Source organism: Rhamphochromis longiceps, linkage group LG7 (genome assembly GCF_057381845.1).
Source record: "Rhamphochromis longiceps isolate RC_006_pf linkage group LG7, R_longiceps_female_GT1.1, whole genome shotgun sequence".
Taxonomy (NCBI): domain Eukaryota; kingdom Metazoa; phylum Chordata; class Actinopteri; order Cichliformes; family Cichlidae; genus Rhamphochromis; species Rhamphochromis longiceps.
In genome coordinates this window covers 33,633,269-33,657,491 of record NC_140563.1, presented here as the reverse complement: position 1 = coordinate 33,657,491, position 24,223 = coordinate 33,633,269, and the positions used below count along the sequence as shown (strand labels likewise).

Below are 24,223 nucleotides of genomic sequence, written 5' to 3'. Positions count from 1 at the left end.
TATTTAACACTTTGAGTGGTTGTGCAGTCCCAAAGTGTACTGACAAAAAGTGAACTTTTTTTTCGATTTGTGGAGCTCTGAGCCACTGTAACGCGGCCAATGTTTGTTTACAGACTGTCATTTAAAGGGGCAGACCTCGTTACTGTGGTTACATCGATGTGAATTAGAAATTGACATTCTTTAAAATTCCTTAAAAATCAAGTTAGTTTAATCTAATATTAAAGTTAATCATGTTTGTAAAAATTATGTCATTTTCTTTAAAATTACGACCCATTACGCTCCAAACGCAAGACAACGGTTGAGAACTACATAACCCACAAGGCTTTGCAACTCACATGTTTCCCGTTGCCCGGCAACGTAGCAACAGACTTTACGGAGCCATATCCAGAAGATAGGACTTTAAATCCATCTGGTGGCATTGTGTATTATCATATTCTAAAGTTGAACTTCCTTCATTTCAAGCTATAAATACCTTTGAATAATAGACTGCCTGTGTGTGTTTCACAGAGCAGGTAACAAACAGGAAATGTTGGGAGAAAACGGAGCTTTTGTTAGTGAACAGACTGAAAGCACACGGACATCTTCACATGAAGGTCAGGCAGCTTAATGCTATTTTCCCCCAAGTTTAATTAATAATTGTTTTTTTAATGTCAGCTATTTTAATTTACTTTATTAACCCGCTTTATTTCAACTTTTAATGAATGAAAACCCATTATTATTAATTATTAATTTATTTCATATTTTAAATTTACATATTTACATTTTAAACTTAAAATGTTGTATTTTTGTTCTAATTTTCTCTTTTTACTTTATTGAGACATTTATTTTGATTTTGAATTTTATTGTACTGTAACGTTCACAAGAACCAGACGGTTGGATCTCAGTTTTTTCCGTTTATTCGGTAACACAGGCAAACGGGCCCTCGTACAACACTTCACTTCAGCCCCGCACCGTCACACAACAACAAGGGCCCCCCCTCCCCTTCCTGCACACATTAACTCCCTATTTCCTGCAGCACAACCAAACATGTATCTTAAAGAAATAACAACCGTGTGCAGAGATAACCAACATGTCACTGTAAAATAACATTTAACCATCGTTATAGTACATAGCAATTTCCTCATTCTACCTATTTAAGCTTTGTTCTAGGTTGTGTTAAGTAGTTTTGGCTAATGTAGCCCAAACTTTGGGGTAAATAAAGCATGTATTCTCATGAATGTACCAAGTTAAAGCCAATCAGTTTTAGATACTTCGTTGTTATTGTAGTTTGCTGATCATTTTATGTCATGCACCACGTAAAACCCCGTTTCACTAAAACCATTTTACAATACCCGATATCGGTGTTTTGCCTTTAGTGTAAAGTTTGCGTTGTGAGGTGGTAGCACTATCACTTTAAAGCAAGAAGGTCCTAGGTTGAATTAGAAAATAAATTGTGAAGACAGTGTCCTGGAGGAAAGGTCTTGGCTGTAGATTGTTACACTTGGAGTGGGTGTAAAATTGATACATAAATGTGATTAAGCACTAAAAAAAAATCATGTGGCTATCCCTTGTAGTTCCTAAGTTATGAGTGCTAAAATGCTGGAAAAATAAAGTTAATTAAATGGTACAAGTCACCAGTGACTAAAAACTGTTTTCACATCTTTCCTTCCTGGCAGAATGTGATACCAAGCACTCAGCAATGCAGCAGGAGGCTGGGAGCCAATCAAAAAAGCAACTCCCTGCAGACATGTACTACAAATATGAAGAGCTTCACTCCAGACCGTACATCACACCCGATTCTGAAATCCCAGAGAACCTCCTGCATCTCTCGTATCCTTTGCTGAAAATTTTTTTACACCTTCCATTATAAGAATAGTGCACATAGTTTATTTTGAGTAGTTTTTAACTTCAGCTTTTATGTATTCAATTCAATTAAGTTTTATTTATACAGCAGCAAATCACAACAACAGTCGCCTCAAGGCACTTTATATTGTAATGTAAACACCTCACGATTTTATTTAAATATGTTATAAACACTACCTAACTCTATATCGTGCTAATGTTTGCAGCCATTATATGTTTAGCTTGTATTATATAAGTGTATGTGTAAGTATGAATGCTCAGTATAATATACTGTACATTTAAACATGCGTTGTGTATATTGTAAGTAATATGTAGTGTAGACTAAGCAGTAATATTGTTTAATACAGTAGCATTATAGTGCCATTATCTTATGGTATGTGTCATATATTTCTCTGCTAATACTAATGCTTCTAAATTAATAGTATGTATAAACAGTATGGGGGCCAGAGATATTAGTATATTTATACATTATTATAAAAAAGCAGTTGTCATTTTCATGGGACTTTTGCTAAAAAACATTTTTCTATAACACTGATGTGAATTTTAACTTTGATATCCTTAATTAATGATGCAATCAGTCACTCCTTTGGCTATGACTGTGGACGCAGGGCAAACCTGAAGCTGCTGGATGACAGAACTCTGATTTTTATAGCGGGGAACATGCTCGTCCTGCTCGATGTGAACACCAAGGAGCAGAGATACTTGCGCTCCTGCAGTGGAGGGGGAATTGGAGCAATCACGGTAAGGGGAAATTACTCATCATGCAAGGGAACTGTCCCACGGAATCTGCAATCTCTGTGACGGACAGCAGGCACGTTGAGGAGTTAAATAATGCTACTGGGGATTTAAGCATTAGCGGGAAATCTACGGCACAACTACACCGTAACCCCAAATTCTATCGCTTTTCTGCTGTAGTCAGAGGAGCTTGCAAAGAAGTTCTGCTGTAGTTTTATAATTTAACAGTGCGGCTAGCATCAAATGTAAAACTCCAGGATAAATGCCAGCAACCTGGTCGGCTGCTTATGTGGGTTATATCGTAGGCACTCCAAAGATTTCCTGCAGAAGTGTACATTTATGCACCTACAGTTTTCAAGCAGAAATGATTGAGGTACACACAATTAATACCTCAATTGTTTTAATGCAGTATTTACAAGAAGATTTACAATCCCTTATTATAAAATGCATTTGGTCCAGTTGCATAATTAATCACTTGATGACTGCATTTTCTCAGACATGTGTGTGTGTGTGTGTGTGTGTGTGTGTGTGTGTGTGTGTGTGTGTGTGTGTGTGTGTGTGTGTGTGTGTGTGTGTGGTTAAAGGCCCACCCTGGCAAGGAGTACTTTGTTGTAGCAGAGAAGGGAAAACAGCCCAACATCATAGTCTATGGATATCCTTCATTGGGACCTTACCGCATCCTCAGAGGTACATCGGATTCATTTTACAGTTATTATCTTAATGTTATTTGATGCTCTTGATTTAACCTGCATGTCTGTAGGTGGTACTGAGCGGGAGTACAGTTTTGTGGAGTTTAACCACAACGGAAGCATACTGGCCAGTGTGGGGAGTGCACCTGACTACACGCTGACACTGTGGGACTGGAGGCAGGAGGAGGTGATACTGAGCTGCAAGGCCATTTCACAGGAGGTCTATCGAGTCAGCTTTTCCCCATATAACCCAGGAATCCTCACAACGTCTGGATTTGGGCACATCAAGTAAAGTCAGAGTATAGTCCTCTGAAAATGTTGCAAAAACAACTTTGAGTTAGTTTCTTGTTTTATGCAGAGGATATTGTGGTAAACTCTGGGGTCAGAATAACAAAAAATAACTGCAGTCATTTCTGACTGCAGAGTTGAGGTTTTTACCCTTTTGCAATGTCGAATGTTTTTGTTTTCTTTCTCTCTCTCTTAGGTTTTGGAAAATGGCAAACACATTCACAGGTCCTAAATTACAAGGACTTATAGGACATTTTGGGAAAACTGTACCAACTGATATCGAGGGCTACGTGGAACTTCCTGATGGAAAGGTCTGTACTCGAGAGCCAGAGGCTACCTCCAAGAGAACCTCTTAACTTCCCATTAATCCATTTAAATTGAAACTGGCCACACATCATGTAGTGAAGTCTCCAGATAAAAAGCAAGAATTTTACTTTTTTACAACTATAGTATTGATTACATGTGTAAATTAAAGTGAATAGGTGATTTGTTATTAACTGTAGATAAGAGGTAGATTGAATTATACAAGTGCATGAAATAAAGCTCTGTGTGAAAGTATGGTTAAATGTAGCTTTTAGTCTAAAGTCCTTTGAGAGGTCGGTGACACTCAGAAAGAAGTATTTACATACCACTTCATGTTTTAGTCAAGAGTATGGAGCCTCGCAAGGGACATTGGAGCAAAAAAATGAAGATGAACTTTTGCGAGATTGGCTCTGTACAAGAGAATTAATATTTCACCTCATCTTCTCCTTTTAGGTGTTGTCAGGAACAGATTGGGGCAATTTGCTGCTGTGGGATGGGAACACCATCAAGGTGGAGATTTGCCGTAATGATGGCCGGACCTGTCATGCAGGGACGGTCCAGCCGTTTTCCCTAGAAGATGGACAGCTGATGACGATTGGCTCTGATGGTGTTGTCAGGGTAAGATCCTTGCTACACCAATCACAGCATTAAACCATAGAGTCCCCTTATTTTGCCAAAAACAAAAACATTTGACCTGTCAGAGCATGGCCATGTGTCCCCTGGGTGTGAACAGTAGTAACTGCCAGCAGATACTTCTTGTCCTTCAGCTTGTTCCACCACATGCCAAACATGCTTGATCCTGATGGAGGCTACTGCCACAGCAAGTCAATTTTGTACAGCTAAAATTAACAATGAACTTTTTCTGAAGAAGGAAGAAATGATTATTCTTTCGGAAACTATGTTGGGGACTATTGCCCTAGTGGATTAAAATACATTATTTTTAATTATTAGTACTTTATTGGACAAGCATACATTTTTTAATTAAGGGCTAGAGTAGAAATATAGAGGCACTTTCTCTTTCTCTTAAAGAAACTGGAATTTGTGTTGAGCGTGGATTTGAGCAGATGGATTTATTGAGATCATGTCAAGCAGTTATTTAAAAAAAAAAATGCTGACATTCTCTTTTAAGATAATCTTGGTGCTTACAGTACAACCAATTTTCTGTAATATTTTCACCATGACCATTTTTATCAATACCATTCTTTTTTTCTTTCTAGTTGTAAAATTGTATCAATGTGTGAATAGCAAAAGTAAAATTTTCCCATCAGGTTTGGGACTTTGAGAGGATCAACACAGCTGACAGTAACAGTGACGGCATTAGATTTGAGATGGAGCCCAATAATGAGCTGGTGGTCGGACGCAATGTGTGCCTCTCTTCTGTGGTGAGGAGGAGCTCCCTGCCTCACTCCTTCGTTTGGTTTGCCCAGGTCAGAAAAAAAGCTTTGCACTTGGAAACCATAACACATGATCCACACTCACCTCGGTCCTGATCACTCTCCTGTGTGAACTTGTAGGATTCTAATGGAGCCATCTGGAAACTGGACCTTTCATTCACCAACACAGTAAGTTTCCTGCATCTTTTGTTTCTATGGAGAAGCTATGTAAATGCAGCAATTTGTTTATTGGGGATTTGAATGAACAAGTAACAGTGCAGGCATTTCTAAATGGATGGATTGTAACTGATAAAGACCAAAATGTTATATTCTCCGTTCTTCATAGGAACTTCGTTAAACCATTGTGTGTCATAATACAGTGCGCAGGTTCCGGCCTGTGTAATAAAGTCTTTTGTGTGCAGAGTCCTGATCCAGAGTGCCTGTTTTCGTTCCATGGTGGGATGATTCAAGGCCTGGACGTATCAAAGAAATCCCACCTGATGGCAACAACCACTCTGGACTGTGAGTCCATGTGTGCTTACATACCTGTACCATGCTCTCCTTTTCCATTGATTCAGTGCTAGTGGCCAGTCAACCACTAGCAGTTCTATGCATTTCAAAGAAAAATGCTGTTACACTTAAACTGTCGCCACACCCCAAAGCTATTGGGCCCAGATTTGGAACCACTTTCATGTCAGTAGATATTAGAAAAATCACCAAAATCACACATGCCTGTTCTCAAGAGCTAATACTATAGATATATAGTTTATATAAATATACTATATATGTGAAAACACATTCAAACTCTGTAAGAGCTGCTATTTTGTCCATGTCATCCAGGCTCTGTCAAAGTTTTTGACTTCCTGGCAAAACGAGAACTGACCACCAGACGCTTTAATCAGGGAGGAACTGCTCTCTGCTGGGCTCCAGCTAAGGTGAGTGTGTCAGTGAAAACAGAATTCTTCTTCCAGTGTGACTCAAAAGGCTCAACAATGGCTCCGGTGTTGGCTTTAAGGTGAGCCAGAGTGGAGGTTTACTGGTGACCGGCTTTGAGAATGGAGTAGTTCGCTTGCTGGAGCTGTACAACCCTCAGAGGCTGCAAACTATCACAGGACAGAGCCCCGAAGGAGATGCCGAGCTGCGCCTTAGACAGCCCTTCAAACCACATGATGCTGCTGTTACAGCTGTGGCATATGAACGAAATGGAGAGATCCTGGCCACTGGGGTAAGCGGTTTTCTAGTTTACTACTGTGGAAGCATATAATATGGAGTACCAGTAACAAGGCTTCTTCAGATAGGCTAAATTCATCTGCTACACAAAGCTAGGTTTTGTCAGCATTTATTGGCTTTGGCAAGAAGGAATTTCCACCCATTAAAAGTTCAGCTAGAGCTAAGCTAGCTAGAGGTGAAGTTTGTAAAGTTTCTGTAGACACTTTATCAGTCTAAGGTTAGTTTTGGTGTTTGTTGTATCTTTCTGATATCTCTTCTTATTCTGATCTTTCTCCTCAGAGTGCTGACTGCACTGTGTTCTTCTTCACTGTTGGAGAGAACTACAACCCCATCGGTTTTATCCACGTCCCTGGGCTGGTAAAGGCGCTGGAGTGGTCACCGCATTCTCACGTAAGCTCAGTGTTTAATCATTGCTGCTGTGAATGTGAAGGGTCTCTGTGATAGATTTGCATAACGTTGTTTTTTGTACGTTTTTATACAGAACGATAACAATCTGGTCATCCTGTGTCAGAGCGGTCATGTGGTTGAGGTGCACAGTCCTGATCTGGCAACTCAGAAACCAACCAACACCTTTCATCTGTCAGAGCTGCCCAGAAGATCCTTCAAGTTTAAAAGCATCAAGTCTCGAATCAAGGTCTGAAAGTGGTCTTTCTTGACTTTAGTCTGTTTGAATAAATAAATTCATTTTCGTCAGCACCGCTAAGGTAAAGAAAGATCAACCTTCACTTCTGCGAGTGTTCATATTTTGGCAGTACAGCTCTGTGCTGGGTGGTGAGAGGTGAAACGTCTTTAGGCAACTTAAAGAAGTCCAGATGCTCCAAGTCAGCAATAGCTGAGCTGTGACAGAAGTGGTTTGTGAAGAGGCTTGCAGGTTCACAGTAACTGTGAGCAGGTTAACCAGCTATAAAATCTTAAGTATGTAAGTTTTACTACTTGGATGTGTAACCACTAACTTTATCTACCAGTACTGTGGCTAAGGTTAATTGTGCGGCCTTTTTGAATTATCGCTGTTCTTAACTTTTATGGCTCCATTAACTGTGTTTTTGTACTCGGTGTTTCTTTATTTCCTGCCTTTTTACTCTGTTTAAAAGAACTGCTGCTTGAATATGAATGGAAACGTCATTTCAGATCAGATGTTTTGCATTTTAAATTCTGTGTTTCAGAGAGAGGAGGATTTTGCAAGAAATAAAGCTATAAAGGAGGAGAAGAAGAAAGCGAAAGAAGAACGGTTAAAAGATACAAAAAAGCTGGATGTAGAGCAAGAAGAAGAAAAAGAGGAGAAGGAAGAATTACCTCCTATCTATATCCCTGATCCACCAAGTCCTCTCTGCTGTGGCTTCTATTCACAGCCTGGACACTTCTGGCTCTCCATGGTATGCATACAAACACAAACACACACACCCATAATATGTCTGTTTCTTAGAGTCATACAGGAATATGATACCAAGTTCCTTCACCCACAAAAGTAGAAAATAAACTAGAGTACAACCTGCATTTGCTGTCAGTGAGTAAAAACATGTAAAATTCACAGTTAAAAAGGGTGAGGTACCAAATCTTTTTTGATAGCTATCAAATCTGTTCAAAAAACAAACCATTGTGCAATATCAGATATAGTCCAAAAACAAGAAGACTAGAAAACTCATCTCCACTTTCAAATATATTGTACACTCTGAGAGTCTTTAGTGCAGAGGTTCCCAAACTTTTTTTGCTGGGCCCCCCTTTGTTTTACAAGAAAAATGTTCACATCCCCCCCCCCTTCCACGCGCACGCACGCACGCACGCACACGCACGCACAAACACATCCTCCAACCACACACACCCGTATTTTGCTCCATTGCGGTTTATTTCACACCTCAAACATTTAGTAAGCAATTAAGCAAATACAAGTAATCTGCAATAAATGACAGGTAGTAAGAAAATAAACTACTAACTCTTTTACGTTATATCTGCACCTACACGGGTATTTTTGAAAACTCAGCTGTTTCGTCCACACATAAACGGCGTTTGGAATCACAGAAAACGGAGATTTTTTAAAACTCATTTTTTGCGTTTACGTGCGGACGAGGAATACAGAGTTCGTTACTCAACGTCAAAGGTATGTGCCTTTTTCACGTCACGCTGTGCGCCACGTTATTGTTTACATGAGATGAATTGCAGAATGGCAGATAGAGACAAAATACTGTTAATCTGACTATCTGCAGGTTTTACACGCTTACATATAAACACGCAGTTACTGTCCCTCCATTTACAAAGGCAGAGGCATCACGGTGTAATTATTTTACATGTAGTTGTTTTTTTCTTGTGTAATAATATTCAACATTGCTATCAATACATTTTTCAAAAAATGGCTCTCTGTGCAAAATGGGTTTAAAAACATAAACAACTGTAGGATACTGTTTGTCCGTGATTTGGAGAGCTCAGCTGTGCTGACGAAGGGAAAATCAATTATGCAGGGGAGACCTACCTTGGCATTTGTGCAGGTGAAACCAAAGGGAAGATTTGTTTCACCATATTTTCTAGTCTTTGGCTTAGAATGAAGTTGGTTTGGAAACATATACTGTTAAAAAAACATCTTAAAAGAACGGTAATATTCCGGCAGCTGGGGCGCCAAAATACGACCGTAAAATAACAGAAAATAACTGTCCCATAAAAATACGGTTATTTTCAGTAATGAAAATAGAGTTTGTTGCGCTAATTTTACATGGGATTCTGCCTTTTCCAAGTGCTTTTAGACATTAAATTAGGAACATTTTAACGTGATCAAACAATGAAATTACCTATAAACAAGGTCAATGAATGTGGCAATATGAATCATAATACGTAAATGTACAGAAATATACAGTTAACAGTTGGTTTAAATAATAATGGATTGCATGCCCTGGGACAGACTGACAGAGGCGAGGCTGCCATATCGCACCATCGGCCCCTCTGGTCATCACCAGTAGGTGAAGAGTCTTGACCATGGACACAATACCGAGAGTGTCCGAGCCGGTGCTCGAACCGGCAACCTTCTGATCACAAAGTGAACTGCCAACTTTTGAGCCACAATCGCCCTAAATAGCAATGATAATAATACTTATGTGATGTAACACAAGCTTATAGGAATCATGTTATATACTTTTCCATAGCATTACATTTGAATTCAACAGTTCAATCTTTCAAATAACAGACAGATATTTGTGAAATCATGATACATTTGTGAATGTATTTTTACAATCTAAATATGCATATGTACAAGAAAATATATTTACAAAACAAGTAAATTGTGTTTTACTATATTTACAGTGATGTTATGTTATTTTACCTTTGACATGTAAAATCACAGTCTACTTATGTAAATTTAATGATATTCTAGAAAGACAATACAAACTGTAAAATACACAGTAAGATACTTTGACATTACTATTTTTTGGAACAGTGTATTCAGCAATGCTTCATCTCCCGCTTTGCGTTTGTGTGGGCGCCCAGTACTAGCAGCGTCCAAGCCTTGTTTTTTTTGTTTTTTTTGTTTCCCTTTTCATATCGCCCCCCCCCCCCCCCCCCCCGCAATGGCGGGCCCCACACTTTGGGAAGGTCTGCTTTAGTGTAATTGAATGCAATGGCCACACATTACAGTCACATTCATCAACAAGGAGTTAATGATATCTGTTTAGCTCTGGAAGTTGATGAGATATAGGTAAATATCCTGAAGTGTGATTTTTTTTTCTTCACGACTAACTGTTTTCTGTCTCTCTGAACCCTGTAGGGAGGCTTTGACTCAGGCTTCTTATATCACTGTAAGTTCTCTGAGAATCAAGACGAGGATCCTGAGCAGCGGCAGGATGAACCATTCAGCTTTCTGCCTGTACATAACGCAGAGGATGACCCCATCTGTTCCATCACCTTCAGGTAGCCTGAGGACAGACGAGCTTTTCTAAACTTTTGTGCAGCTGTTTACACTTTACATGTTTTGAATGAAAAGGGTGGTGATTGAAGTGCAATTCCTGGTGCTTTGCAGCTCCAACAGACAGCTGCTTCTCTGCGGCATGAACTCGGGCTCCATCAGGATTTATCCCCTGCAGCCTGGTGATCACAGCCTCACCTCCATGCAGGCATACTGGACTCTCAGCGTCCACGACAACCAGTATGGACACCTGCGACACATCCGCTGTAGCCACGACGACCTGTTTGTGCTGACAGCGGGAGATGACGGGAACATCTTCTCCTTCAGTCTGCTTCCTCCGGAGGAGATGCAGCAAAGCCTACAGAGAAAGAGAGCCAAGATTCCTTCACCCAAGGTCGGTCACATTTTGATGGCGCATTGTCTTTAAACCAGTTATATAATAATCAGCTTGAGTTTGTAAGGGACTAAAATTGAGCTAGTTCATAAGTTTAAGTTTAAAGGGGCACTTTATAGGCCTAAATGCTGAACTCGTGGTCACGTGTTCCCAAGTAAAACAGTTCAGTAGAAGACAGACACCCCCCCCCCCCCCCCCCCCCCAAAAAAAAAAAAAAAATTAAAGAAATGTTTAATAAAATTGTTTTATATGTGTGAGGTTGTATCAATATCATCTTTTTTGCATGATTTAGATAACTCTTGGGAATGAGACTGAGGATATTGAAGATCCAGCAGCCTACAGGTGAGAATAAATAGCAAGTTTAGTTATAATTTTGTATCAATTAATAATTTCTTCCTCTGTATATCTACCATTTTCTCTTTTTGGGACTCTCATAAACTGTATATACAGGTGAAACTCAAAAACTTGAATATCGTGCAAAAGTTCATTTATTTCAGTAATTCAACTCAAAAGGTAAAACTAATATATGATATAGACTCATGACTTACAGCTTACCCCAAATTCAAAATCTCAGAAAATTAGAATATTGTGAAAAGGTTCAATATTTTAGGCTCAAAGTGTCACACTGTAATAAGCTAATTATTCCAAAACACCTGCATGAGGTTCCTGAGCCTTTACATGCTCTCTCAGTCTGGTTCAGTAGGAATCACAATCATGGGGAAGACTGCTGACCTGACAGTTGTGCATAAAACCATCATTGTCAGCCTCCATAAGGAGGGAAAGCCTCAAAAGGTAATTGCAGAAGAAGTTGAATGCTCCCAAAGTGCTGTATCAAAGCACATTAATAGAAAGTTATGTGGAAGGGAAAGGTGTGGAAGAAAAAGGGCTAAATGAAAAAAAGAACTGGTCTGTTGCTCAGTGGTCGAAGATCCTCTTTTCTAGTGAGAGCAAATGTTGCATCTCATTTGGAAACCAAGTTCCCAGAGTCTGGAGGAAGAATGGAGAGGCACACAATCTAAGATGCTTGAAGTTCAGTGTGAAGTTTCCACAGTCTGTGTTGATTTGGGGAGCCATGTCATGCTGGTGTTGGTCTACTATGCTTTATTAAGTCCAGAGTCAACGCAGCCATCTACCAGGACATTTTGGAGCACTCCATGCTTCCTTCCGCAGACAAGCTTTATGGAAATGCTGACTTTGTTTTCCAACTGGACTTGGGACCTGCCAACACTACCAAAAGTACCCAAAACCTGCTTCAATGACCATGGGATTACTGTGCTTGAGTGGCCAGCAAACTCACCTGACCTGAACCCCATAGAGAATTTATGGGGCATTGCCAAGAGAAAGATGAGTGACACGAGACCGAACAATGCAGAAGAGCTGAAGGCCGCTATTGAAGCAATTATAAAAAATAAAGGTTTCAAATATCTTGCTTTTCATGTAATGAGTCTATATCATATATTAGTTTGACCTTTTAAGTTGAATCAGTGAAATAAATGAACTTTGCATGATATTCAAATTCAGCTTCACCTGTATATGATGGACATAGCTCACCCGATCTGAAACATGAAGATACCTTAATCCTGCATTATTTCTAATGGCCAGTAGAAGGACACTCCTGTTTCACAAAGACATAGAACGAAAATAACCTTACAACCAACACATCTGTGACCTAAGTAAACATTTTCCTGATGAGTTAATGGTCTCAGTCACTACTTTTAAGTCTTATTAATGCATTATGTTTATTTTGGACATCAGAGTTACACATACTTTACAGGGTTGACAAGTAGGCAGAATATGAGCGTGCAGGGTTCCTCGGATTCATAGCTCGTGACATCATGTTATAAACTGCCAAAGTGGGGGTGTTGAAAGCTTGACTCTTCACAATGAAACTTTGCTGTGGCTCATGAAAAGTATCAAGTTTTCTCTCTTCTAACTTTCTAATGTCTCCTTGTTCCAGCTTAGAGATGGCTAAGCAAAAGCTGCAAAATGACCAACTGCAAAAGGAGGCTGAGCTAAAGGTTTCTGAAAAGCAGAAGAACCTGAGTGAACTCCAGAAGAAATTTAAGAAAGTGCTGAATGACAACCAGAATCTGTCGGAGCACATTCGCCTGAAACCTGAGGTACAAATGCAAATCTGGGATGTGTATGTGTGCACTATCCCTGAGTTGGGAAATTCAGCTGCGTTGCCACTGAAACTGAGATTCAATGAGATGTGAAAAATAATCTGATCTGGAATGTTTTATTAAGGGATAGACACAGTAGATTGTTGTTAGATGTATGTGTTGTTGTGTGTCTGTAGGAGCTGCAGCTGGACCAGCGATGTTACAAACAGGCAGAGAGGCTGAAGGCCCAGCGCGTGATGGAGGTCAGGAAGCAGCTAGCCTGGGAGCAGGAGCGCTGCAGCATAGCACTCAAAAAACTACAGGACTGGTACATGCAAGTTTTTATTCTACAACTATTTATATTATTCACAAATCAAAAAAATAGTAATTTGTCTTAAAAAGAGCCTTTTTGGTGTGAAACAAAGTGTTAGCTCCTCTCCTTCTAAGGTTAGCGTCCCTTTCAGCCAGCTTTGTTCTGATTCTGACTGCCTGCCCCTCAAACAGAAAGCTTGAACAGCTGGTGGGACAAAGCTGTGTTCCTGACTTGACCACTGACCTGCACAGACTACATTACTTGAAACTTTGGCCAAGTGAAATATGAGCGTGCATCTTTAGAATAGTGTATGTAGCCAAATGACAAACACCTATGCTTGATGTCAGGTTCAGGGACTCTCTTGGTGGAAAAATGGTCACTGTGGTTGCCATCCAGACCAGCCACAGAGTCTCCACTTACCATTTACCGGAGCCTGCCGAGCTTTCAGCTCAGGTCAGGCATCGGAGCACAACCAGAGAGCCTGTTGGACACAGAGATGCTGCACTAGATTGTAGGAAAGTCAGAGCAGAGACTGCAAAAGGCAGCACCAAAATTGACGGTAAGAAAGTGATTGTGTCTTTGTTTTACACATCAAAGATATATCTTGACCTGCATTGTCACCTATGTGCATTCAGAGGAGGAGGTGTTATGCCACCCAGTGATTCGTACAGCCAAGATCAAGCTGGGAGATCGTCAGGAAGAGAGACTTCGAAAGGCTGCAGAGAAAGCTGAGCAAGCTCGAGCCAAAATAGAAAAGAAGAAGCAGGAATGGGCACAAATGTGAGTGACTCTGCAGTGTCAGGTTAACCCACTAAGGAGTAGCTGGAGCTTAAATGATTACTATGATGCTGGTTCAAAAATGTATTTGGATTTTTGGTGTCTCAGTTACGCAGAGAAACCAAGTGAGGACTATGAAGATCCGAAGGACGTGGAAGCCATCCGTGAAGCCAAAGAGAACATCGGGGACTACATCGGGGTGAAACACCGGAGGGTGAACGCTGAGATGAAGAGAGAAGAACTGATTTCCTTGGAGGAAAATGTACAAACTCACACTAATACCCAGATGTTCACATCTGCTTTAAATATACTTTGTGCTATCTATTTCACACCTACGTGCAGGCATATAATTATGGTCCTTAAATGTCATTATTAAATTATCTGGATAATCTAATGACTCACTCCATCATCACTAGATGCATGAAAAGCAGAGTGAGCTGAACAGACGGATCGTGGCATTGCGGGACTCCAAACTTCGTCTGGTGTCTTGGTTGCGTGCTCAGGCTCAGCGGCTGCAGAAGGTCCAGCAGCGCCTGGCGGTTCATCTCCGCCGGCCTCCACCCATCCTGCCCAACATGTTAACAGAGGAAGTGCCAGAGGAGAAGCTGTGGTACAGCCACTCCACCTTGGAGCGATACCGGTCACTGAGGGAGCAGAGGTACAGAGGATGGCTGTTCTCTGAAAACCAAAACTTTAAATGGTTTCAGTTGGTTTGCTTGACATTGTTGCTACAATGACATGAAAAACATTAGAAAACAAAAACTGTAGATTTTTTATGTTTTGTTTTTAAAAAGGTTTAGGGATTTGGAGCAGGAGGGAGCAGCGAGTTTGTTGGAGCAGCTGGAGAAAGAAATGGAGGAGGATAAAAAGGAAGAAGAGCAGAGGAGAGATGTAGAAGAAACTCCCAGATTGTCTGTTTCATCTGTAACCAGAGAAGAAGAGGAGACACCAGTGGACGAAGGATCTGAACTGAGCGAGCTGGAGGAGGAGCTTCAGAAGGAGGAGGAGATCAGACTGCTGCATGAGCAGAACACTCTGCTGGAGGAGGTCATTGTCATTAATTTGATTTTTAACTGAATAACTAGTTGGAATGTCTTCTGGATAATAACTGATGTGGGGATGGATTTTATCCTCAGATGGAGACTGCGGTTTGTCAGTTTGACGCGGAGCTGCTGCTGCTGTGTCGACAGAAGCTGCATCTGGACTGGCGGCTGAAGCTGGCTGACCTCCGCCTGGTGACGCTCTTTCAGGAGATGCTGCTCCTCAAACAATTTCAGAGGAGAGAGGGAGGCTTACATGAGAAGCTCAACACCTGCATTATGGAGGAGAACAGCATCACAGTAGGTGGATTGAATTAGCCTGGAGTTGGTGTTTTTATTTAATAATACGCTATAGTAATCTGCTTAAAAGGATATAGCAGCGTTCTTATGTTTTAGCTCACCTATGCGCATCCACATGCATCGTTATTTTGAATGGACAGTTTAGGGATAAAACAGAGTGGCTCATTTGGTGACGAGCAGAGGAGAGATGTTGGGCTTATTGAAAGGTAGATGTTAAAGATGGAGAAAGAGAAAGAGGAGGTTTTTAGTGTCAGAGGGCATGCAGGTGACTGTCATAACAGGAAGACGTGGAAGCAAGTGGTTTGTTTGTTTAGGGTCGGCACAATTGTCAGCTTTTAAAAAGCTTGTCACTTGCATTCATCAGTAGTTGTTGTACTCTTGATGCTTCTGGTGGCTTCATACATTGCTATTTTACAGTGACATTCCTTATTTTATTTGTTCTGCTGCTAAATGTGCTTTAAAATAACACTGACTTACTTTAAATTGATAAAAAAAAAAGACTTGAAAACAGACCTGAAGCATGAAGATTTTATCAGATATGTGACTCAAATTTACAATTCATTTTTTCCACACATAACTACAATAACTGTGTAGTGTTTGCTGCCAAACACTGGTGGCCTGGAAATCATTATTTGCCAAAAAACTGTGTAAGCACAACACTGGACCTGCAGTTATTGTAGTCCTCACACTTCCTTCCTCTGATCACTCACAGTCAAAGCTGGGAGAGTGCAATGAACAGCTGGAGATGAAGAGGAGAGACATAGCCAAGCTGCAGGAGAGGGAGAAGGCTCTGACCGCTGCCTTCCAGGCTTCGCTCGGGGAAAACAATAAGTATGAAGAGTTTCTGACCAAAGTCTTCAAGAAGAAGATCAAACGTGTGAAGAAGAAGGAGCAGACGGGAAATAAAGGTGAGGGAAAGTAACACAGTGTGTGTAACGATGTGTGCATCAGTACTTTATGATCACAGTGTGTGTTTGTAGAAGAAGAGGACAGTGATGGAGACAGTGATGGAGACTCTGAAGAAGACGATGACTGGGATGATGATTATGACAGTGAAGAAGGAGGAGCTGCTGTGAATGACAGTATTTGCCCTGAAGGTCAGTAAAGTGGTGAAAAACATTCATCTCCTTTAATTTTTTAACAGTGAAAACTTTTCTGTTGTTCCAGCAGGAGCACAGAAACGTTTCAGTACTTTGAAATGCACCATTAAAGACAGATTTCAGGTCATTTCATTTTTCAGCCTGAAAACAGGTCTCTTTAATTTGACTTTAAGCATAAGTCTGTGTTTGTGTGTCTCAGGCTGTGAACCTGAGCTGTTTGAGAACACACTGCAGCTGCGTGAACGTCGACTGGACCTGGAGGAACTGTTAACAGAGGAGAAAAAGAGCGCTGAAGCTCTGAAGAAGGAGAGCGACAGCCTCGCAAAAAAGGTCAAACTCATCGGTTTTCATCACTGTTGTGCTTTCTGTACCTTGCTCTTGTTATCACTCGTGTGTTTTGCACTCATGTTATTGTGCTTGTGTTTTTGCGTGGATTTGATCTGCTCTGCAGGAGAAATCGGTGAAGAGCAGCCGGGCTGCACTGGAAGACGACTTGGATTTAATCAACAGGGAGAAACTGCAGAAAATCAGTGAACTGGATGTTGTGGTTCCTCTGAGATTGCACCAGGTAAATGGGATGTCATGCTGGATATTCTCTGGTGACAAAACTGCTTCAAGCAAGTCATAACAACACATAACAGATGATTGTCTGCCTGCTGTCAAAAATACTTATAGTGAGAAAGTACAACCAGCTCAGTCTGTACAAAAACAATTGATTAGTCCATTTCACCAAATATCCAAGCTTTTACAAAATCTATACAAATCCTGCCTTTTTTTTTTTTAAATTAAAAAATTAAATGTATGTTAATTAAAAATACACTTTAGAAATTATAAATTTTAAAAGAATATTGCAGGAAATAAAAGGTTTTTCTCAGAATAGGCATTTGGACCGTGGCGATCACACAATATCCACAAATTTTAATAGCCATTAAAAAAACATTCTGTGTACATGTTTTTTTTTTGTCCTCGTAGAGATGTTTAAGTCTTTAAATAAAGTGAATAAAACAAAAATTCAAATGAAGAAACGAAGTAGAAGAACACTCTTTTGCATGCGTGATTTTATTGATCTTTATTGATCCAAAGCCAAACAGGATTAAAACAAAACATTTTCATGGATTTTACAGATTTTTATTATGAATATTGACCATAATAGACTTCCATGCAATACTTTGTGATGTTTTATTTAAAAGAAATGGTTACAGTGCAGTTTAGTCTATATTACAGAAGTTCTTGAACTTTTTCTTTTTGTTTTCTCCTTCCTTCCACTTTCACCCTGCGTCTTCCAGATTGAGTATGTTGTTAATGGCTCAGTGCCGTCAGATCTGAATGAGGCGTTGGTGCTGGACAAGAGTGAGCTGGACAGGCTGAAGGGGCGCATCCAGCAGCTGCAGGGGGAAAAGCTTCATCAGAAAGATCTGCACCGTCAAGCTCGCCAGCAGCACACCAAGCTCATCCACGACCGCAGAAACATGGCTGCCACCATCCAGAGTAAGAGTCTCTGACATGGAAGAGCTGAAGTGTAAAGATATACGAGAAGTTCACAGGTCACATGTAGACATTAGCTTTAAAAGAAAACACACATGCAGATGAAAACAAATCCAGATTTGTGTTGCAGGATTTGCCACATGGCTTCAAGAAAATATTCCTGTGACTTTCTTCATGCGTAGATTTGATCATGTGTTTGTTAATCTGTGCTGTTGGGTGCCTGCTTGTATCTTGGTGCAGCATTGGACCAGCAATGCAACGAGTTGATGAGAACAAAGTTTGGGAGGCTTGTGGATTTGGAAGCTTTGCAGATGCTATCGGGGAACAGGAGGCTGGAGGAGCTGAAGCAGGAAAAACTCCTCAAAGAAGCCGCATACGCCAAGGAGATCAGACAGTGGGATGTATGCTTATCTGTGTGTGTGCGAGATGTCTACATCTGTGCTGTTTTGATCATTTGCAAAATGAACATTTTAAAACCACTTCGGGTTACATTTTTTTTAAATCTTCTACTTGGGGGGTGTGTGTGTTCAGGCTAAGGTAGAAGAGGCACGTCAAGCTGTGATGGAGGTGACCACGTGTAATACGGAGCATCTCCGCAGTGCAACGAGTCTGAATGAACAGAAGAAGGAGCTACAGCTTAAACTCAGCACCAGCCAAAAGAAAATGGTAAACAATGTGCAAGGCTGATGAGCCTGGGATCCACGGTGTCACACACACATATATAAACAAATAATGCAGTTTATTTTAATAGTGTCGTTTAACATAAATACTTTTAATATGTTAATATTTCATTTTTGTTCCGGATAAAAAGTGAATCCCGCTATAATTATGCAATTCTGCTTTTCTCATTCAGATCCAGAGACTTATACAAAATATACAAAATATTTGTTGCTATCATGTGTTACTTTGCCCATATACTCTATAATCTATATATGTGTGAATGTATCCAGGGCAGACAACAGTTCCAGGACTACAGGAGACGCACAGACCAGGAGGCTATCCAGAATCTCCAAGACTTGGTGATAAAGCAGTCTCAGCAAGCTGAAGCCCTCAGGAGAGAGATCCACCTCCTGTCGTGCAAAGGGGGTCACATGTTGCCCCCTGATCAGACCAGACTGCCACCACTTTCCCCCTTGCGCACCCCCATAGGCAGCATCAACACTGGAAAATAAAGAATGTCCACATAGCGCAGCTGAACAGAGTACGAAATATACATGTACCCATTTATATCATGAACACTTTGCACACCAATAAGGCTTAATAATCATGGAGTGTTGCTTTTCAGTGACCCTCATCACCTTTTCTCTTCTGCTCTTCTGCTATTAACACACCTAAAGAAACATTAAACGAATAAGCACCCAGTACAGGGACACTTATTTAATGAGATATGATTAGAAACATAAATGAAGTTATGAAATATGTAGTATTTCTGTATTTTGACCCCACAAATTACAACACCACAACCAGATGAATAGAATCAACTTTTTGGGACTTCCTTACCTGCATGTTTGAGCATGCATCGAAACTTCCCACAAATTACTGTAATTAGTCAAAGAAATGATCATAGAAGCATAACAAACATCATCATGATTAGTGTAGCTTCTATCCACTCGCACCAGCTGTTAAATAACTCCAGTCTATTTGAGGTCAGACAGCTTAGCAGTGGATCCCATATCTAGTCCGAGTCCGGCACAGAGGGGCTGAGTGAATGTGGTCTGGACTCTGTGGAGGAGAGTCATGGTGCCAGAGACTCTGTAGAAGGACAGAATGCCTGCTCTGTGATCCAGGTACACTCCTACTCTGGACGGCCGGCAGACTGAAATGGGAGTCTTTCTTTTGTTATGTTTGAAAAAGCATCTTTGGTCAACACATTGCAAAGCCCAGGATTTGTCATTGTGTCCGAATTCACTTTCTTCTTGCTGCTTCCTGCTGATATCCCGGTATGTGACTGCCACTGTAACCCCTCCGCCGCTCCACTCCACCTCCCAGTAACAACGTCCAGTCAGAGTCTCTCTGCTCAGCACCTGAAACCTGTTAGTGAAAGCATGTGATTCTGGTTTGTTGGCATATAAATCCACTGCCAGTTGCACTGCCGCTAGCAAAGTGGGCATTCCTGTTACTTTCCTGTTCCCTTCGGACAATATCAATAATGAGTTTGCCGTGCTCTGATCCAGTGTGAGCTGACAGGAATACTGTAAGAATGTAGCTCTTGTTTTGGGATCTGGTTGTGGCAGTAAAACATCCACTTCACTCACTGTCTGTGAGATGTTGGTATAAACATCACTAAACATTTCCTGCATTTTATCCCTGGCTTTTGCCACAGCTGCTGTCACATCCTTAAAGTAGCGCAGAGGACGGATGTTGATGCTCGGTGAATCTGTCCATTCGCTGATGTGTGACAGTGAGGTGTAAGTGCAGAGAAACTGTGTGTGGTCCTCCGTATGGAAAAGCTGCTCCAGCTCAGTGTTTCTCCTCCTCAGCTCAGAGATCTCCTGCTGCAGCTTCTCCTGAAGCTCTTTAACCCGACTGACCTCAGTTTTTTGCTGAAGTCTGATCTGCTGGGTCACATCAGATCTTCTTTTCTCAATTGTTTTAATCAGTTCAGTGAAAATCGTCTCACTGCACCTCACAGCTTTATCAGCAGAGTGATTAATGGCCTCCACCTCCTGCTGAAACACTCTCTTGGCTTCCTCTCTCTCCTGGAGTCTCTGCTGGAGTTTTTCATGACTTGCCCCGAGTGCTTTCTGCCTCTCTTTCCTTTCTGCTTCAGCGGAGACAGTGCAGTGACCTTTATGCTCATCCATGGAGCACAGATAACAAATGCACTGTTGATCAGTGCGGCAGAATATCTTCATCACCTCATTGTGGCGAGGGCAGATAATCCTCATCTGGGAGGGGTCCACCAGCTTGTGTTTTTTGAAGGCAGGAGATTCATAGTGAGGCTGGAGGTGCTGCTCACAGTAAAAGACCAGACACTGCAGACAGGACTTGACAGCTTTCATTTTTTCCCCAATGCAAAAATCACAGGCCACATCTTCAGATCCAGCATCGCAGTGATCAGCAGGAGGAGCTTGGAGTCCGCTTTTCTTCAGCTCCTCCACTAATTCTGCCAACATGGTGTTTTTCACCAGAGCAGGTCTTGGTATGAAGGCCTGTCTGCACTGAGGGCAGCAGGGGATCTCCCTCAGATCACCTCTATCCCAGCAGCATTTGATGCAGTTCATGCAGTAGTTGTGTCCGCAGGGAATAGTCACAGGATCTTTCAGTAGATCCAAACAGATCGAACAGCAGAGTTTGTCCTGGTCGAGCTGAATTCCTTGCTGCGCCATTTTACCTCAGAGAGAGTGCGTGTGTGAGAGTTTCACTTCCTGCCACCCGATCCAAACCAAAACTCAGTTCCTTTTTCTTGCTTTGCTATCTTGTCAGTTGTCTGCACTCTGGCATATATTTGGAAGGATCAGAAAACAGGAAGTTATGTTGATCAAAGGGCAAACAGGAAGAAGGGGGAGGGTATTTTATGGTTCAGATAATTCCAGGAAGAGGAGTGGTTTCACGAAACAGGGTGTGTTTTTATGTCCTGAGTGTTAGAAATAGAAAAGAGTAAGTGTGATATAAAAATGCCTGCAGACAAAACAAAGCAGAACCAAACCAGTGAAACCAATCATCACTGGTTTGGCTGTAGTGTTGATCCATGGGTCTGTAGATCTGTTTTCATTGAACAGTTTGTGGCCTAAATTGATTCATGAAATACTAAACATGATGATGTACCAATTCAGTGTAATGTAAATCATGTTTGATATGTAATATGGGTATCGTGTTTTTTCCTCTTGTAATCAATGAAGCAGTTTATGGGAAAGTGCTCTGGTGCTCTTAACACATTCTTTATTTTATTTTATTTTTTTAAAGCTTATGTTTGTAATAATAGAAATAAAAATGATTAAAAAAAAATCAGTCACTTGGTACACTTGGTCTGCTGCTTGTTAGTGCAAATGTCTAATCAGCCATTCATATTGCAGCAACTTGATGCATTTAGATAGGTAGATATGATCAAGACAGCCTGCTGAAGTTCAAACAGCATCAGAACGAGGAATGTGATGAAACCCCAAAAAGTTGATTCTGTTCATCTGGACGTAGCGTTTTCAGGTGGATAAACGTTTCAGCTCTCCCACTGAAAATGCAACGTCCAAATGAACAGAATCAACTTTTTGGGGTTTACTGACCTGGATGATTAAGCATGCATCAAGAATGTGATGAAAGTGACCTTGACCGTGGCGTGGTTATCGGTGCGAGACAGGCTGGTATTTCAGAAACTGGCAATCTATCAGGTCGATAAGCAGCAGAAGAACAAACCAGGTGCCATTCCTGTGAGCTAAAAATACAAAAGTGAGGCTTCAGTTCACACTGATTCACCAAAACTGCACAATAGAAGATTGGTGAAGTGCTGCCGGATCTGAAGAGTCTCAGTTTCTGCAACATTCGGAGGGTAGGGTCAGAATTCGGTGTAAACAACATATGGCCAGCAGATCTGTATGATCTTAGCAAAATCCCTGAGGAATGTTTCCAGCAGGCTGTTGAATCTATTTCATTCAACTGGGTACTAGGTGATTTTTTTTTTAGGCCCAAGCATCCCTCACTAATATGATGCTGAATCAACAAATGTGGAAGTGAAGTCAGAATCAAAATCAATCAGATGTCAGGTGGTCTTGAGATGTTTTCTTGAAGCAAATCCAACCAGGATGTAAGGTGATCATAAAGATTGTGACTATCATAACTATAGAAATCTTTAAGCAGTTGTGTTCAAAGTTCAAGGTGTTCCTCTTCCAGGACTGTGAAACACTCACGCTGTTATTTAGTGCATATAAATCAGCTCATTATACTCTGTTCATACTCTGTTCAGTAAAATGCACAAGTTTACATGTTGTTCCATTAAATTTGCTGCTTTTTTGTGTCGTGAGTTTCGCCAACCTCATTTTCAGTAAGAATTTTTTAGTTTAGTTTTATTTAACTGTTTACAGTGGTATGCAAAAGTTTGGGCACCCTTGATAATTTTCATGATTTTCCTTCATAAATCATTGGTTGTTTGGATCAGCAATTTCATTTAAATATATCATATATAGCAGATGAACACAATGATATTTGAGAAGTGAAATGAAGTTTATAGGATTTACAGAAAGTGTGCAATAGTTACTTAAACTAAATTAGGCAGGTGCATAAATTTAGGCACCCCAACAGAAAAATTACATCAATATTTAGTAGAAATACCAGCCTCCAAACACTTCCTATAGCTTCCAATGAGAGTCTGGATTGTGGTTGAAGGTATTTTGGACCATTTTGTTTTTACAAAACATGTCCAGTTCAGTCAGGTTTGATGGTTTCCGAGCATGGACAGCCCGCTTTGTCATGATCTGGGTGGGTACCTGCAGGTCTCCAACAGCGGCTCCTCCTTTAGGTGGAGTTTGGTTGCTCCTCCCTGGCTGACCACCTGTGAGCAATTATTCCGGCAGTATATCAGACCTGCGCACTCAACCGTTCATCGCCTGAGTATCTACTATCCCCATGTTAGTCAAGTGGAGCGTTATTGCTCTGTCCAGAACCTGTGTGATGACTTGTTCTCAGAGGTAGCACCTGGAGTGGAGGTCTTGTCTCCCTCCTTTCCTGGACCTGGGCCGCTTGCTGCTGATACGACGTTGCCTGCCGGCCCACCACTCACTTGCCTGCCTCCCCACATCTCGACCGCTTCCGGGCCTTCCGCCCCACCTGTCCCCTCCACCTGAAACCAAGTAAGGCAACTCAGTTTAACTGTGGAGGATCGTTGATTGTCTGCTGGATCCCACTGACCGTGATCTCCTCTCATTCCAGTGCCCCGGCCCCTACATAGTCCTGCTTCCACCTCCCCGCTGCCTCTGCTGTTCAGCTGTCTCCTAGAGGTGTCTAGGTCACCCTTAGTTATCTTAGATTATCCTACGCGCCACTAGTGTGGTGGCGTCGTTTTGTTTTTGCTTGTGTTTGCCTGTGGGTGAAAATAAATCCTTTGTTCTCTTACCGTCTCGCTTCCGGGTTGGTTTCTGCACCTGTGTCCATCTCTGTTCCCTCGTGCCGCTGGGCCGTGACACGCTTTAAGTAACACCTAAGATTTTCAATAATATTCAGCTCTGGGGACTGAGATGGCCATTCCAGAACGTTGTACTTGATCCTCTGCATGAATGTCTTAGTAGATTTTGAGCAGTGTTTTGGGTGGTTGTCTTGTTGAAATATCCAGCCCCGGTGCAACTTCAACTTTGTCTCTGATTCTTGAACATTGTTCTCAAGAATCTGCTGATACTGACTGGAATCCATGTGTCCCTCAACTTTAACAAGATTCCCAGTACC

General features: G+C 41.2%; 2 protein-coding genes across 2 annotated transcripts; one reads left to right on the top strand and one right to left on the bottom strand.

Moving 5' to 3' along the window:
• The first annotated feature begins 364 nt into the window (after window positions 1-364).
• Window positions 365-19,026, top strand: cfap44 (cilia and flagella associated protein 44). Its single transcript, XM_085413423.1, has 34 exons — window positions 365-593; window positions 1,656-1,809; window positions 2,421-2,583; window positions 3,162-3,264; window positions 3,338-3,554; window positions 3,751-3,865; window positions 4,311-4,475; window positions 5,126-5,284; window positions 5,372-5,419; window positions 5,653-5,752; window positions 6,071-6,165; window positions 6,246-6,455; window positions 6,740-6,850; window positions 6,942-7,094; window positions 7,624-7,833; window positions 10,206-10,348; window positions 10,458-10,737; window positions 11,030-11,079; window positions 12,695-12,857; window positions 13,037-13,167; window positions 13,500-13,711; window positions 13,788-13,932; window positions 14,038-14,191; window positions 14,346-14,587; window positions 14,724-14,976; window positions 15,066-15,269; window positions 15,982-16,177; window positions 16,250-16,366; window positions 16,569-16,699; window positions 16,821-16,937; window positions 17,656-17,857; window positions 18,095-18,255; window positions 18,386-18,520; window positions 18,805-19,026. Exons 1-34 carry the CDS (start codon window positions 527-529, stop codon window positions 19,024-19,026), a joined length of 5,328 nt encoding a protein of 1,775 aa, XP_085269549.1. The 5' UTR covers window positions 365-526.
• LOC146665698 (tripartite motif-containing protein 16-like) lies at window positions 18,368-22,784 on the bottom strand. The gene has a single exon (XM_085413424.1). It carries the CDS (start codon window positions 21,181-21,183, stop codon window positions 19,492-19,494), a length of 1,692 nt encoding a protein of 563 aa, XP_085269550.1. The 5' UTR covers window positions 21,184-22,784; the 3' UTR covers window positions 18,368-19,491.
• Between the last annotated feature and the right edge of the window lie 1,439 nt (window positions 22,785-24,223).